Source organism: Scleropages formosus, chromosome 8, assembly GCF_900964775.1.
Source record: "Scleropages formosus chromosome 8, fSclFor1.1, whole genome shotgun sequence".
In the NCBI taxonomy this organism is placed as follows: Eukaryota; Metazoa; Chordata; class Actinopteri; order Osteoglossiformes; family Osteoglossidae; genus Scleropages; species Scleropages formosus.
The window spans coordinates 32,717,161-32,732,744 of record NC_041813.1 but is presented as its reverse complement, the minus strand read 5'-3'; the positions used below and the strand labels follow the sequence as shown (position 1 = coordinate 32,732,744).

Genomic DNA, 15,584 nt, shown 5'->3' with positions numbered 1-15,584 from the left:
GCTTTCACAGCCTTAGTTGATAAACCATCATTAAATACGACGCCGATTACGTTTCATGAGTGCGCACATCACCGCTCGCGCACGCGTCGAAACTAGTCGTGAACGACCCGCGCCGCCACGAGACGAGTGCGACGTGCGTCTCAGCGAATTGTAAACAACGTATTGACGTCACAACGTCGCGACGTCTGAGGAGAGACGGAGAGACGCAGAGACGCAAGCAGAGCGCTGGAGGAGCGGAGCGGACCGGACTGGACGGGACCGGAGCGGACCGCGGGTGAAGAACTATCCAGCGAGCCGACTGACTCGGGTGGGTGCTTCGGCGCCGCGGGCCTGCGCAGCACTGACTCTGGCGCGGAAAAAAAAAACCCGTCAGAACGGAGGGGAGCGAGCGCTAGCTAAACGGACGGGCTTCTTGCGCTGCGTCTCTCCGCCGCGTGAGTTTAACGGCTTCTCCCTCATTCCGCAGCTGACGAGTGACCCTCGCACTGCACCGCCCCCCAGCGGTCACCACCGGCCTCGCGGGCTGCGGACTGCCCTGCTGGGGGCCTCGGGAGCGCGCACCCGCGAGCAGGAGCGGAGCCGAGGACCTGGCTGGATGAGCAGTGGGGCGTGCAGACCGACCCCGCCGGCAGACGATCCACGCGCAAAGGCTCACGCACACGCGCGCTGGCCTGCGGTCGTTGATGAGCCGCGCTGGTCGCCACGATGGCCGCCGTGTCCCACCCGTCCAACCCCGACATCCCCGACAACCACCGGGAGAGCTGGCTGAGCCTGCTGGCCGCCGCCGAGGCCTACTCGCAGAAATCGGGCTGCGACCTGGCCCTGCTCCTGGCCAGCAAGAAGGTGCGCCTCCCCGCCGCCCAAGGAGAGCCCACCAGCAAGTGGGAGGGAGGCGGGCCCCCCGGGGCCGCGGAGTACTCGTACCACGTGTGGGGCCAAGGGGCCCTGGCCGAGGCCTCGCGCCGCTATATCGATGACATCGCCGTGCTGCACACCGCCTCTGTGCTCACCGCCCACAGGCACACGCACCTCGGTCTGGGGGAAGGGAGAGTGGCTGGCCTGGGAACGGAGCCCGGAAGCCGGGGGGTGAGTGGGCTTTGCGGGATGTCGCACGGTACAGAGAGCTGTAAAAAGCAGTTGTCACACACACTCCAACATCGCTCTTGCTCTCTCTCTCTCTCTCTCTCTCTGTCTCTTTCACACACACACACACACACACAGAGCTTCAGCGGTGACGGCGGGACCGTGAGCCCAAGCTCACGCCTCTACTCGCAGAGCTACCCGTCAATCTACAACCCGGTGGGTGCCGTGGGCCAGGCTGGCATGCAGAATGCCAACGGGGAGCGAGAGCGCACCGTGGTGGAGGAGATGGGCAGTATCAGGGAGAGGCCGGAGGGAGGAGAGGAGGATGAAGACGATGATGATGACGAGAGCAGGAGGGGCAATTTAAATGAAACAGCTGGTAAACACCCCTCTCCCATCTGACCTTGTGTTTACACCTCACCTGTAGATATGCAGCAATCTGGGAGTGCTCTGCCCAAAGGCCGTGTGCGTGTATGATAATCTGTGCTCCCCATGTCCCTCCACCAGGCGTGTTCTCCATGGATGAAGACTCTCTGTCCCGCGACTGTGAGCCCTTCTTCGAGTCGGACGCTGAGGAGGAGAGCACTGATGGTGAGGGGGCTGGGCTCTCATTGGTCCCTTTCTCCCACGGGACTAGCTCTTTAACTGGCATCTGTGTGCTGGCTGCAGGCTCCCTGAGTGAGGAGGCTCCGCCCCCAGCACGTAGCGTGGCTGTGGGTCAACTGTCAGCGGCACGTGCCCAGCACCCCCTGTTACTGGCCCGCTCACTACCCGTCTCCGTACCTGTGTGGGGGTACCGGTGCGGCCGCGGAGCGCAGGCAGACAGCCACAGTGGCGAGCGGGTGAGTGTCCTTGCACCTGTGCCGCTTATTATCTCCCCGCAACGGGGCATGGCACTCACCTCCCCCGCCCTGTACCTCCCCCACAGGCTGGCTGCCCTGACCTCGAACACATTGCTGCCAGCATGCAGGCGCTGCTCGCACCTGGTGCCACCGACGGCACTGAGATGTTTGGAGGACTGCCCCGGCCGCGCCTCAACACCGGAGACTTCTCACTCAAGCACTGAGCTGGAGAGGCACCGAGATGGCGCGCGCACACACACACACACACGCGCGCACACACACACACACACACACACACACACACACACACACACACACACACACACACACACACACACACCAGCTTTTAAAGGTTTTTAAAAAGAAGAAACTGACCACATGCAGTGTTGTGTTGCTCACAGTCCGGTGTGAACGAAGGGTGTTGTGTGCGTGCCCTGACTAGAAGCAACAGTAATAAGCTACTCTCTCTCTCGCTCGCTCGCTCACACACCAAGTTCAACACTAAGATGTTGGTGCTCTTGCAGCGCTAAGTGCATCGGTGAGTTTGTTTTAAATAAAGGATAGGATGCAGTGCTGTGTGTGTGCTTGTGTTCTTCAGACGCACCCGTGCAGAACCGTCTCAGACGAGCTGGCAGTGGCAATAGAAGGGTCCCATTGGAGGAGGAGGAGGAACAGGAGGAGCAGCAGCCGCCACCACGCGAGGGTTAGGAAGGGTCCGGTGACAGAGATAATGCAGTACGGTGGAGTGCAGAGTTCAGAGAAGTGCAGCAATATACTGAATACCTTCAGCACCAGTAAAATGCCAAGTAAAGACGGTAGTGGAACCACAGCCCCCCCCCCCCCCCAGTTTCCCTGAGCCCCCAGCAGAGGGCACCACCGCACACAAGAAAGCACCGAGACCTTGTCAGTGGAAATTCATCTCGATCGTGATGTTGGCAGAAAATTTTGGGAGGATTCACCTTACCATTTGTGTGTGAGAGGAGCGACCAGTGCTCTGACAGATGTGTGTATCCCCTTCCGGTGTTAAATATCCCTTGTATACAGAGGCAGTTGATGGTAGTCATGACATCCTTAGGGCCATGCTTGACAGGCACAGACCGACAGAGAAACAAAGTGACTTTTGCTGCCTTCCCCACTACCACTATGAAAAGCCCAGGATGAATCAACAGGGATCTCTCGGCATACGTACGTTTATTCATAACTGCGTGTGTTCATTTCACCACCACATCCTCACTCAGTGGCACGTATGAAATGAAACAAGGCAGCAATGAGAAACTCCAGCCAGAGTGTTTAGTCACATCAGTGCTGTAGTAATGTGTTGGCTGTTACTCTCAAGCTCGACCGTCGCTGGTACTCGCATTCTTAATCACAAAGACAAAGCAAGGAGTTAAAACAGTATTTTTTCTTGTCGTCAATTTCCACATTGTCACGTTTATGCCATTTTTCTACATCCTTTAACATGCCTCTTGTGTTGCTGTTACTATCGAGTTGCACACTGCCGGAGCCTCTCACTCGGCTTTGCTCTGGATCCAGCAGAAGGACTTGCTCCCTACCCAGAACGCTGGTTGCAGAGGCTCCTTGAAGCTTGTCTTGTACCTGTGCAGCAGCTTGACGGCTTTGGAGTCGCCCTGGCCCTCCACCGCGTAGAAGCTGAGGATGCCCGCCGGCTGGTCCGCATAGACCCCGATCACGGAGCACGCCTTGGCCTCGATGTCCACGTTCTCTCCGTTGTGCCAGGCCTGGTAGCACGATCCGGCCCAGCCCAGACCCCAGGACCTGTCATTCTCCCCGATCCCACAGGCCCCATCCTGAGCTCTTCGGGGAGCACCCTCACACACGATGCCGATCACCACCCAGCCTGTGTACTCCACCTCCCAGTAGCCCCGTGAGCCCCATAGGTTCTCCTTGCAGAGCACCTGGGGGGAGGTACAGGTAGAGGATGGAGGATGGGTTTTGCCTGCAGTAACACAAGCTCGGCAATAGGGGGCACACTTGCGTACCTGTGGAGAGTGGTCGTATCGCTCGGGCCTGTCCAGGTAGGGGCACACGTCCTCTGACATACGGGACACCTTGCGCGTCCCCTCGGAGATCCAGAGCAGCTTCTGGGCAGTCCTGTCATCTAGCGAGAGCGGGAGCCAGTCTGGGAGGGGAGGGGAGGGGAGGGGAGAGACACACAAATGTGTAGAAGGCATGGTGTTTGGGTTAGCTTGGGTTAGGTTAGGCTGCGGGGGCAGGACACCTCCTAGGGAAACGCGCTTACATTTTAGGAGCTCCTCTCGGCTTTGCGGCTCCGGAACGTTGGGCTCGTAAGTAGGGTAGCTCGCTGCAGACAGAGAGGAACATCAGAATGACAGTGTTGCACCGCCTCTCTCTGTCAGTCCACACGGCACAACAAACACCGTGTCCAAGCACTGGTTACTCACCTGCTGCGGCGGCTCCACCATTGGCCTTTCCTACAAAGAGAAGACAGAATGAACCGCATGTTGTATGTCGAGTGTGTGTACGTCACCCTCTGCTCGCCCCCGCCTCCCTCGTCGATGCCCCTCTCGTGTGCCAGCTGGACGCCTGACCTGCTGATTATCAAATTTACTGCTGCCATCAATCTGTCACCCAGACCATCAAGGACCAGGCCATGTAACACACTTAATACCACCAAGCATTTTCCTGGGCTCACCGCTGCCTCTTTTTGTAGCATCATGGATCCTGGAACTGGTCACAGCACATGCTGAAGGTAGCACTCATTCAGCAGTTCACTTCAATGCATTTTGTAGTTACATTTACATTTATTCATTTAGCAGATGCTTTTATCCAAAGCGACATCCATCTCAGCGGAAATACAAACTTGTGCATTACGTTACGAGAAAGAGACATAGTTGCAGGCATGTGATTAAGTAAATCTAGTTTTTTACTTTCCACTTGATGCCCTGCAGTTCATCACTTGAGTAGGTGCATAAAACACAGGATATATGAATCCTAATAATCTTCTTAAATTTTTTTTTTAAATTTGTTTAGCCAATGCTAAAGCGACTTACAGTGTTAATTTATCTACAATTATTTACCCATTTATTCAACGGGGTAATTTTACTGCAGCAATTTAAGGCAAATACCATGTTCAGGGGTTCTACAGCTGGAGGTGGGATTTGATCGTGACCTTTGGGTTCAAAGGCAGCACCTGTCCCATTTTACATCTCATTCTGCCAGCTTTGGATAATGTTTGGGTAGCAGGGCAAACCTATATATGAAGCCATAGTAGATGCATTAGTAGTGATAATTTTGTGCGATTAAATAAAAATGTTCTCAAATACAATCACCCAGTTTCGTGACGAGCCATTTCAACAGAAGGTGCTGGCCATTGGGATGTATGTTCAGAAATCCCGCTAGTCTCGGGACACGCACAGAAATGGCCAGATGACCCCGTGTCAAGTCCCCAGGAGGCGTAGGCTTGCCACGGGTGTCATCAGGGTATCGATGGAGGCGGACGCGTGTCGTCTCCCTGTCGACTCGCCTTCCCAGCAGCCATTCCCAACACGGGCCAAAATACACACGTGGTCTCATTTGGGGGAAATACATTTTCATTCGTTCACATCCAAGTTCTCTCAGTTCTCTTCTCCGGTGTTCTTTGTGCTGACTGGTGCAACGTCCAGCACGGCTGTATGTTACACGATAGCTCACGGGATCATCTCAGTTCTACTCGGGGACAATTTGCGACACACAGCAGCTCTGCCCTGTTGACATCGGCGGATTACCGCAGTCGATCGCAACGGTCCTCCAGAGCAGACAGAACAGTGCCCTAGCACGCTTGCTACAAGCATGCGTCACCCACGGGGCTGTTCCTTATTCACACTAGAGAAGTAGGAGCCTGTTACCACACTGCCAGCAAGTGTGCAGTACCTCAGAGAGAAGGGTGTAGTGGAAAGGAAAGAGTGCAGTGTCTCCAAAGCAAGCTGACTTGGATTTTGCACACAGTGCTGAAGCAGGTGTGTGGATGCTAGTCTTGTCGAGTGAAAGGACTCCGTGAACAATCAACACTTGTGTAATGTGAGGGACCAAAAAGGACACGCCTGTTAAGCTGATATGCTTCCAAAGAGCAGTTAGATGTTAGATGAAGCAGAGATGGGCAGGGAGGAATGCAGGTCATCTGATCTAGACTCAAGGGAGGGACACCAGGAGGTAGTGGCAATGGGTGATGACAGCTCATTCCATCAGTCATCCCTCGACAAAATTTCTCCCTTTTAGGGAGGGAGAGAGGGGAGACGAGGGAGGACAAACAAGCACTACAGCTCTGTTAAGGCAGATGGACAGATGAACAAATCCTTGGACAGACCTGTGGATAAAAGAGTACAGATAGAGTGATGGATTTTCCCTCAGGGGTGCAGTTGGTGAGTACCCATCCATCATCGGGGCTTCAAAGGAGCACCCTCTCTATGGTTGCTTGACCATTCCCCAAAGCTGAAGAAAAAATCCTGTGGAGAAGATCCTGGCCAATACTGGCAGCAAAGCTCTCTGGTAAGAGCAAAACCTGGACTGCCACTGAGGTTCCTCCTGAAAGGAGCTACATGTCAATTCCGTACCTGAGACAGCGACACAAGTCTATGGTATCTTGTACACTTACTGACACTGGCACGTTGACTGGTGGGGGAAGACCACTGGCTAAGGTAGGAAGGGTTTGTCGGGTGGCTCGTCACTGACTTATGTTGGAAAGGTTTCCATTTTCGTGGAACAGTCTGGACGGGGTTAGCGCTAGCGGTTAATACAGACCTGCAGGTTCCTGGAAGTGAGAAACGCGCACCTGATGACAGCTTTCTCATACACTGTAAAGACAGCCATGGTACTGTGGATGAGGCTCATACCTGAACAATGAAAAGGGCAAAAAGCAATGAAAAAGCAAAACGCAAGGTCAGTTGTCCCAGCAACAGCAAAGCAAAGTGTTTCTGCCACACAGGGAGAGTGAACCCTTGACACAGCAGAAAAGAATCTGTTGATGTTGGACTCAGTTTTGTAGGGGCACGGACCCCCGTCGTGAAAAGGGTCTTGCTCCATTTCAGGTTAGAAGTGCTCGAACAGCTGGGGCCGGAGGCTCCAAATGTGTGGTCGCCTGGGATGTCAAGAGCAGTGGGAGGTAGAGCGAGAGGGGATAAAGTGGATCGGCATCAATCTCATCCTTCTCTCTGATATGAAGTGACGAAAAACCGCCCACTGTGCAAGGGGGAGAGAACATCCACATCTGAAACGGAGATTAATGAGAAGATTAGAGGCTCATAGATAGGCAGATTTAGGGCCATAAATAAGCTGAGAGGGAACATGAAGGAACGGCACACAAGCCCACTGTTGATCTGCAGCCATTGGACCTTAAAGTGCACTCAACAACACAAATCAATTGTGCGGTGTCCTCATCAGCTGTCATTCATCTGAACCCCTCATTTATACAGCTGTAGCACTTTGGGTGCCTTTCTCAAGAGTGCAGCAGCGGCTTCAGCCTCAGGACACCAAATTCTCAAAATAGCAGTAAAATACAAGTAAAATCATATACTCGGTGTTATGTAAGCGTGATGGTTGGCCTTCTCCTTGGAGACGTCAGGATGAACGTCAGCCAGTGACGTTACGGGGAGCTGGCTGCTAATCTACAACTCCACGGTGCCCGAACACGCTAAGGTAGAGTGGAAAGAAGGTGGGGGTTGCAGCCAGGAGGTTAAGTTGCTGCAAAGTGGTTCACTCACACCTCATTACCAGAAGAGCCAGAGAGATCCTCACAGCAGGGCCCATTTTCCAAAAGCAAGTGGGTTAACAGGACAGGACATAACAGCAGTGTGGCATTCAGAGGAGATGCAGGGGGTGCAGGTAATCACGGAGAGCGAGAGAGTAAAGTGCACACACCATAGAAGGTTATGAGAAGGTCTGCAGAGACGGAGAGGTGAAAGATGAGGAGGATGTGACGTAGGAAAGAAGGCTGGCGAGGGCAGAGCTGGTTGGCACGGTGGATGTAAAGAACCATGCGTGACAGTAACATTATCTCCAGTTCAATAAACAACAAATTAATCACATCGTAAATTGCACATGAAACACGTAGCGATGAGAGCTGAACAACTTCTGGGCCCTGACCTTCTGCCCGTTTGTCCGCCTGGCCAACCCATCAGTGTTCACTGGCATTGACTTCCTTCTGACTGCACAGGCTCCGCTTTTCACCTTCGAAATCACGTCCATCCGCCAGAGCGACTGCATACTGATGTCTAAAAGACACCGTCCAGCCGTCCACGTACGGGGCAGAGTGGAACCCAAACAGAAGCACACAAGCTCCCCACTTTCCTCCAGTGTTCTTTGTGCTGACTGGCGCTAGATAATCATATTCTCTAGTCATGCTGGCAACAGTTTTCTATTTTCTATTCCTGCAGCTACTATTTACACTTGTGGCTCGATCGAGCAGGTGATTAATCTTCCTCGTAATGTGAGCAGCTAAAGGCAGAGAACTCAAGAGCCTCGATCCTGTTTCAGGTGCCAATCTGGTGGTCAGATCTGACACATCACAAGGGACTGTACCGCCTCAACGCACACAAAGCACCCCAGCGTGGCCCTAAGTAAACGTGTCCAAATGCTCCTTTTCCCTTTATCTTCTAGCCCCAGCCGTACTGAGACCAGCTCTTCCTCTGTGAACCAGCATTGGTGTTGCTGTTGTTGGCTTGGGGTTGGAACAATTCCTAAGATACAGATTATCTCCAAGAACATTTTCATCACTAAACAGGTGAAGAGAACTGCTGTGACACAAAGGTACTGCTTCAAGATGCTAAATGTTGCCTCGGCCAACCAAAGTCCGAAATCCCGCAAGCAACATAAGAGGAGGTAGAAGCCCATGTACAGCGAGATGCCAAACCCAACAGCCAGGTGCTCAGGCAGGACCTTACCGGACTTTTTGGACTCAGGCATGATTCTGGCAGCACAGGCAGAGGTTCTGACTCTTGCTTCCCTTTGGGACGAATGCTTGTCAGCCGCCCCAGGCCAACTCTTATTCCCTACGAGCGGGTGGGGTGGGGGGGTGTTGTAGTGAATGAGAACGAGGCAAGTGGGAGGACAGGGCTGGGGACATGCGCACTCTGCATGAGACACCCAGTGGGGATGCTGGTGACTGTCATCTGAAACTGGTGAAACCCAAGTGTCCATCCCCCACCCCCACTCTTGTAGCAGAATGGAGAGGTAGACATGGTTGCTTGGGGGGAGTCAAATTGCCCAAGAGACCACCAGGGTGCGAGGGCCACGCCCCAAACAGTAACCCACTTGCACTGAGTGCACCACTACTTAAAGAAAAACAAGGACACCTGCTGATCTGCACATCAACATAGTCTCTGGCTGTTGTCTCCGTGGGAACGGCTCAACTCAGTTGCCATGGTGACATTCAGTAGCTGGTTTGACTAACTTCATCCAGAGTGCATGTTTGGACAAGCCCTCAGAAAAGAGAATTGTGGTGAAGAACACCTGAGCTTGTCACCATTCCAACACAGGGCCCCGATTCAGTCGTCTCCGTGGAAAGAGAGCGAGATACAGGCGCGGTCTCATGGCAGGCCTCTGACGCGATGCAGGAATCCAAGTAGGTTCACACGCCGTGACGTTGGAGAGTGCCAACACCGCTGTGGATCAGGCCAGTTCTCCTTGCTGTTCCAGCAATCCCCAGCTGATGCCTCACATGGCCATTCTTTGTGTCGGTCGCTCTGAGGGCAGCGGGAACCACACTCCATTTGTGGGCACCACACACCGCGAGGGACCGGTAGAGTAACACAAACTGCTCCTCCCGACATCATGCTAAGAAGGGCGTTTATGGCACAACCTGTCCACTGACTGTCAGTCATCCCACTTCGCTTCTCGGCCTTTTGGCTAAGATCAAAGTGTAGTTCCGGAGATTTTAGCGGGGGCAGAGTGGAATCGTATTCAGGACTGTGTGTGGCATGTCCGCAGCTTTCCTGAGGCGAAGCTCTGCTCCTTTGTAGGAGTTCTATTTTTTTTGGGGTAGCCTGCTAAGCCTAAGGTGCAGGGTTTCGAGTGGCTTGTCCGCCGTCCCTGTAGGGTGACACAGACATTTTGTTTTTAGCCGTTCTGCACCAGATTGTCCAGAGTAGGGTTTTCCTCGAAGACGTTGGCGGCCCCTGGAGAAAACGAGAGACCATCATTGGCGGCGAGGACAATGGCTGGAAGGATGCAGGCATTGAAGAATACCATCCGCTTCCGCTGGAGGAACTGGGACGATGTCGTCGGATTTCACGAGCACATTCCATTCATTCGTGAGATCGTCTTCGGACTCCTGGGACTTCCAGCGGAGGACATTGTCTGCATCCAAAGGAATGGGCAGTTGTCCTTCTTCGATGTCACACTGGCAACTGATGAACGTTATTGGAGGGTGCTGGAGACGTGTGGGGTGAGTGCAATGCATTCCAAGCTGCTCCCCTACTCCATCAAGGCACTCTGGAGGACAGATAGAAGAGTTGTGACTGTCCACGTCTTCGACCCCTTCGTGTCGGCAGACGTCGTGGCAGCCTTCCTGGGGGATTTTGCTGACGTCTTCCCTGGACACGAGGAAGACCGGGACCTTCTGGGTATCTGGATTGGACGGAGATGCTTTTTAGTTCGCCTGGGTACCCACCCTGCAGGGATGGACGGTTATAGGCACCTGCCTGCGTATTTCACCTTGGGTAAAGCAAGAGGCTACCTATTTTATTCTCGTCAGCCTCCCTCTTGCCATCTGTGTCTTGGCGAGGGACACACCAGGAAATCTTGCAAGACAATGAAGTGCCAGTGATGTTTGGAGATCGGCCACCTGGCTAAGGACTGCGTAGGCCCCCACCGCTGTACCCAATGCGGGGGGGAAAATCATCTCTCCCGCAGCTGCCCGCAGCACAAGCCGACCTATGCCGGGGTGGTACGGGCAGGAGCGGTGCCGACAGCAGGACAGTGTGGAAGCCCAGCCTTCGTCTGGCAGCGCTGCGGTTGTCCGGGACCAGTGTGGCATGGTCTTCTTTTTCGCTGGGCACTTCTGAGGGGTCCCGGGCCAAGGAGGAGAGGGACACACCTAGTCACTGGGGTATTTTACAGGACTTTGTGGGAGTGACCAGGAAAAAGAAAAGGCGCAGGAGGGAGGCTGGGTTGATCTTCGGTACTACACTGGGGGTGCTGGTCTTGACTGCGCCCCCTCAAAAGGGCGGAGAAGATGCTCCCTCCTCCATAGGGGTACCCGATCATTCGGGCTTATTAGTTATTTGTCTCGGGAGGGGTCTCCCCCTAGGTTCATTTCGTCAGGGCCTGGGGAAGAGTCCCACCTGACAGCTGTGGAGGATGGAGATTTTTGTTTAGAAAAACTGTTTGAATAATTTATTTTAATTTGTACATTTTATTGTGTTTACGGTGTTTTGTTTTTGTGCGTTTAGTATGAATGTTTGATGTTTGTGGTTTTTAATGACGGAGCTAAATCAGAATGTGGCAGTTCTGGCATAGGTGCCTGGATACTTTTCTTGTGAGTGTGGTAGACGTGTTTTAAGCCTTGTATTTAAACCACTTTTTGGTGAAGGGTTTTCAAGTCCCAGGTTCGTTTTGTCATAATGGAAATTTATATTTGCTTTTAAATTCTGATGTTTATTACTCCTTGTACTGGTAATCCAAGATGTATGGAGAAAATAATAAGCTCCATCATCTCTATGTTAAGAGATGGTGTTATAATGAAATGTGAGGATGTTATTTTATGTTTGTGATGTGGAATACTGGAGGTTATTCAATACCATAAGAACAAAATAAAAAGTAATCAAAAAAATCCCACTTAACTGAAGCGGTAAGGAACCTTCTCTTCTCCTTTTGAGCTGTTTGTGCTAGAGGTGACATTAGTCACACAAAAGAAAGTTAAGCTCCCTGCTCTAGAGTCCCCTGCCCACTTCAAGGCTTGACACCGAGACCATTTTGTTAAAGGGACCCGATTCTCAGAGGATAAGCAGTGTGTCAATGACGTCCTGCGGGAGACCCAAGACAACAGAGCAAAACAAAGCGCAATCACCATTTACTAGGCCTCTATTTTCCAACGATCTCCTCCTGCTTCCATCTGCTCTCAGGAGACAATGCAATACATTGGCACCACCTTTGTCAGCTTTATTACACACAAACGTACCCTTCCCAAGTGGCCAGAGGTCTTTACAGCGCACGGCTGCCCTGAGCTCCTCAGCGCCCAGCAGTCACTGCACAAGGAGAGCCTCTCCCACTCACATTTGTGCAGCTGTCACGCTTCTCCAGAGTGACAGGCTTCTACGCTAAATACACCGATTTACCCATTCATATTTACTTAGCAGACTCTTTTCTCCAAAACAACTTCCAAAGAACTCTTTGTAGTATTATCAGCTCACACAACTTTTTCACCAAGGTGACTTACACTGCATTTATACAGCTAAGCAGCTGAGATCAACAGGAAGTTCACCACCTTCACAAAACCACCACATGAAGACCACCGTTGGGACCTCACGTTCTGTAGACATGCAGCAATAAGGTACCAACACTCCGTTTCACACAACACTTTAATAAATTACTCTCTACTGTAAAAATAAAAAAGGTGACAGCAATATTTTTTTATAACGGAACAGTATTTTCCAGATTATTTGTACAGTTGCATTTCTGGGCTGTGTGCTCCTTCATAAATTCCACAGCATTTATAAACATCATTATGTACATGTACTAGATGATGCTGGCACCGCAGCAGCACGTCACTCAACGTCCTCCACCATTGGCTGCACCACCTGCGGTCCCGCCTCCTGTCTGATCTTGTGCTCCTGACATCATGAGGAAAAGGACCAAAGGCACAATGTACATCCACTGCAGACAGAAAAAACAGGGAGAGGCAAAACAGCACAGGGAAAAAGAAGCATTAATAGAGCAGAGACAACAGGAAACACACCACAATGCATGAACCAATCAGTGATCCAGATTAGAATCAGTGCTCTGTAATCACTGGGTGAATCAAAGACTTCAGCAACTCCAAAGCCCAATGTTACTTGTCCAGAATCCTCACCGAGAGCCAGGATTGATCACATTGCAAGTAGGAGGTGCAGAGAAGCATTGAGAGAGGCGAGGCAGAGGCAGGCCAAAGGTGGAGCAAGGCCATGGCTTAGGGAGCCTGCCAACTGCCCCAAATCAAGCGGATCACGGGGGGTGGCCGATTCGCAGATGAGCGCCGAAACTCGACCCTCGCCCAGCCCTGCTTGCCTTTCGTCAGAAAGAATCTCACCAGCGTCAATCTGCTCAAAGAGCCTTGAGCTAACAGCAGGACACCAGTAGCTCAGCCCAGCTGCACACATCCATCTCCATCTTGGAGCCTCAAGGCTACGGCTTTGTGGGCCATCAGAGAGGACACACTGTTCTCAAAGTTTAATTGAGTCCCAGCGTTGTAACACCTGTATCTCTATTACATAAGCGTGTGTTTGACGTCCAAGGAAAACATAACAGAAAACAGCAGAGCTCGCAGCCCAAGGGGGAAGCTGAGCACCGGGTCCAAACCAGATGACATGCTGACTCAGTATTTCCGCTGCATTACCACACAGTACGCTGATGCCACAGGGCTGATGAACAGCGGATGAGCTGTACAACAAAGATCACGGTAAAGCCAGTAAATCCCACAAATATCAGAGCTCACGTCACCTCGGTTTGACCCAGGACACGAGGGAGCAGTGAACGCATGCAGTGAAGACACTCGCAAAGTGAAAGTTAGTGAGGAAGAGGATGAGGATGAGCGCAGGGACTGACAGTACAGTACTTGGAACAAACGAGAATCAGCTCTGTTCTCTGGTGCCCCCTGGGGAGGGTTGTGTGGAACTCGTGGCCATGAGGAACACCGCGCCTCCGAGAATCAAATACCACTGAAACACAGCACAGCACCGCAGAGCACAATGTGGGTCACTCAACAGCACAGTCTCAGTCCAACAGCACAGCAACTGGATCAATAACACAGCGCAACGTGCAAGTCCAGCACACACGAGAGCTCAACACCGCACGGCATAGCATGGCACGGCACGGCTGCACACAGTCTTACATGCAGCAGCACAGCAGTCAAAGAGAAAGAGAAGCGAAACAGACAGACACAGAGACAGAGTCACAGACAGCAGGAGGACACACCACATATACACTCACATATTTTGCAAAGAATGATTTCTGCTCTTGAGGGTTTTTGCCTTTCTTTTCCATTTCCTGCTCCATCCTCTCGATGAAGAGAGCGGTCTCGGGCCTGCGAGGCACGGTGACACGAGATAACAGGACAAGCGCTTAGGCTTAGGGTTGCTCCGTTGACCTATGTGCCACTTGGCATTCTGGGAAGCAGACAAGTCATCACCAGAATCAAGCAGTACGTTTGTCCAAGTTTGAGGCGCAAAGAGTAGGCCTGCAGGAGAGACTCACGCAGGGGCGCTGACAGGTCCCATGATGCTCAGTGTGGTGTTGAAGGACTCGAGGTCCACATCATCCTCGACCTCAGCACCTCGGCATGTGCCCGGAACCGTCACTATGGAGATACCGATGAGGTAGCCCGCAACATCGGTGTGTAGGGTGATGACATCGCTGAGGTGGGACTCCACCAGCGAGCACTGCGGAGGAACCACACGCCACACATATGGATTAGCATCTCCAATAAGGGTGCCGCTGCACGTCATGACGATAAGCGGGGAGACGCGCGCATACGAACCGCTCGGACGAACGCGGTGAGGTAGCCTTCCGCCTGCCGCTCCGACGGCCTCTCCGTCTGCACAAACACCCGGGGCACCCGCACCCGGTACAGGCCGTCCACCGCAGCCACCTCCTGATGTACAGCGGGGGACAGGGAGAGGGGGGCGTCAAGGCTGGGACCGGCCCGCCCGGGGCGCAGTTCACCGCGACGCCCTCTCTCACCTTCAGCACGGCCCGCTCCTCCTCCGTCAGCGCGTTCTGCCACAGCGATGCGGCGGGCTCCCTCCCCCGCAGCTGCACGGAGCCCCGTAGGCGGAAGCGCGGCGTGTCGTCTGGAGGAAGAGGCAGCGCCGTGAGGGGGGGCATCGCGGACAGGGACCGAGACAGACGGAGAGCTACGAGTGTGTCGCTACGGTCAGAGGTCCTCACCCAGCTCGAACGAGTGCTCCAAGGGGACCGAGAGCCCGGTGACCTCCGCGTCGGGGCCGTCGACTGCCTGCGGAGACACAGGAGGACCTCAGTCCTCGCAACTTGCGGTTCATTACAGCGGCGTCAGTAACCTACCCATCAACGATCAACACCAATTTCACTGTGTCGTCACCCCCTCGCAACCTTACCTTGCCCTCATCCATCCTGTCACCTCCCCCCGTTTCAGTGTGACGTCACCCACCGCCACGAGCGACTCGCTCGACTTGGCCCTCAGTCTGACTGACTGACTGACTGACTGAGGCAGGCAGGGCAGCGGCAGCAGGGGGCTAAAAATGCTACTACTCTACTCTGCAGTAGTCTAAAACGGACCGATTTCACCGCGGACATTCGACCGTGAACAGGTGTACACCTTACACTCACCCTTTTAGGGGTGTTTCCATGAGCAAACTCTGCCGTTAAGATCACAACAGCTGCCGTTAATAAAAAAAGAGCAGCCACAGAAGACACAGCCACCGCCATCTTCGACAACCGGAAGCAACGGAAAAAAAGAAAAAACGGGCAGAC

General features: G+C 53.1%; 3 protein-coding genes across 9 annotated transcripts; 1 reads left to right on the top strand and 2 right to left on the bottom strand.

The window, feature by feature from the left end:
- The first annotated feature begins 178 nt into the window (after window positions 1-178).
- Window positions 179-2,238, top strand: akt1s1 (AKT1 substrate 1 (proline-rich)). Its single transcript, XM_018764657.2, has 6 exons — window positions 179-307; window positions 467-1,086; window positions 1,222-1,462; window positions 1,591-1,674; window positions 1,753-1,925; window positions 2,012-2,238. The coding sequence occupies exons 2-6, from the start codon at window positions 706-708 to the stop codon at window positions 2,147-2,149; spliced, it is 1,017 nt and encodes a 338-aa protein (XP_018620173.1). The 5' UTR covers window positions 179-307; window positions 467-705; the 3' UTR covers window positions 2,150-2,238.
- A 588-nt stretch (window positions 2,239-2,826) lies between these two features.
- Window positions 2,827-8,896, bottom strand: LOC108941802 (tripartite motif-containing protein 16). Of its 3 annotated transcripts, none has more exons than XM_018764660.1 (6): window positions 5,237-8,811; window positions 4,349-4,378; window positions 4,186-4,248; window positions 3,926-4,065; window positions 3,522-3,841; window positions 2,827-3,286 (listed from the first exon to the last, which is right to left on the bottom strand). In XM_018764660.1, the coding sequence occupies exons 1-6, from the start codon at window positions 5,499-5,501 to the stop codon at window positions 3,220-3,222; spliced, it is 885 nt and encodes a 294-aa protein (XP_018620176.1). In that variant the 5' UTR covers window positions 5,502-8,811; the 3' UTR covers window positions 2,827-3,219. The 3 variants fall into 3 exon arrangements, with proteins under 3 accessions (XP_018620176.1, XP_018620175.1, XP_018620174.1); XM_018764659.1 differs by adding an exon at window positions 8,822-8,896 and having other exon boundaries at window positions 3,216-3,841; window positions 5,237-7,149; XM_018764658.1 differs by having other exon boundaries at window positions 3,216-3,841.
- Window positions 8,897-12,443: 3,547 nt separating this feature from the next.
- Window positions 12,444-15,584, bottom strand: emc10 (ER membrane protein complex subunit 10). Of its 5 annotated transcripts, none has more exons than XM_018764486.2 (7): window positions 15,441-15,584; window positions 15,021-15,087; window positions 14,814-14,923; window positions 14,611-14,724; window positions 14,328-14,512; window positions 14,064-14,157; window positions 12,444-12,752 (listed from the first exon to the last, which is right to left on the bottom strand). In XM_018764486.2, exons 1-7 carry the CDS (start codon window positions 15,537-15,539, stop codon window positions 12,648-12,650), a joined length of 774 nt encoding a protein of 257 aa, XP_018620002.2. In that variant the 5' UTR covers window positions 15,540-15,584; the 3' UTR covers window positions 12,444-12,647. The 5 variants fall into 5 exon arrangements, with proteins under 5 accessions (XP_018620002.2, XP_029110093.1, XP_029110095.1 ...); XM_029254262.1 differs by adding an exon at window positions 13,690-13,792 and having other exon boundaries at window positions 12,703-12,752; window positions 14,814-15,087; window positions 15,441-15,541; XM_029254263.1 differs by lacking the exon at window positions 12,444-12,752 and adding an exon at window positions 12,759-13,792.

Coding starts and splice junctions, on each gene's coding strand:
- akt1s1 (XM_018764657.2), top strand. CDS start 706: ATGGCCGCCGTGTCCCACCCGTCCAACCCCGACATCCCCGACAACCAC. Junction 1,463..1,590: donor CAATTTAAATGAAACAGCTG/GTAAACACCCCT, acceptor TCCCTCCACCAG/GCGTGTTCTCCATGGATGAA. Junction 1,926..2,011: donor ACAGCCACAGTGGCGAGCGG/GTGAGTGTCCTT, acceptor CCTCCCCCACAG/GCTGGCTGCCCTGACCTCGA.
- LOC108941802 (XM_018764659.1), bottom strand. CDS start 5,501: ATGAAAATGTATTTCCCCCAAATGAGACCACGTGTGTATTTTGGCCCG. Junction 4,249..4,348: donor TGGTGGAGCCGCCGCAGCAG/GTGAGTAACCAG, acceptor CTCTGTCTGCAG/CGAGCTACCCTACTTACGAG. Junction 3,842..3,925: donor GATACGACCACTCTCCACAG/GTACGCAAGTGT, acceptor ACCTCCCCCCAG/GTGCTCTGCAAGGAGAACCT.
- emc10 (XM_029254260.1), bottom strand. CDS start 15,460: ATGGAAACACCCCTAAAAGG. Junction 14,158..14,327: donor GGACCTGTCAGCGCCCCTGC/GTGAGTCTCTCC, acceptor CGTGCCTCGCAG/GCCCGAGACCGCTCTCTTCA. Junction 12,753..14,063: donor AATCATTCTTTGCAAAATAT/GTGAGTGTATAT, acceptor TTCTGTCTGCAG/TGGATGTACATTGTGCCTTT.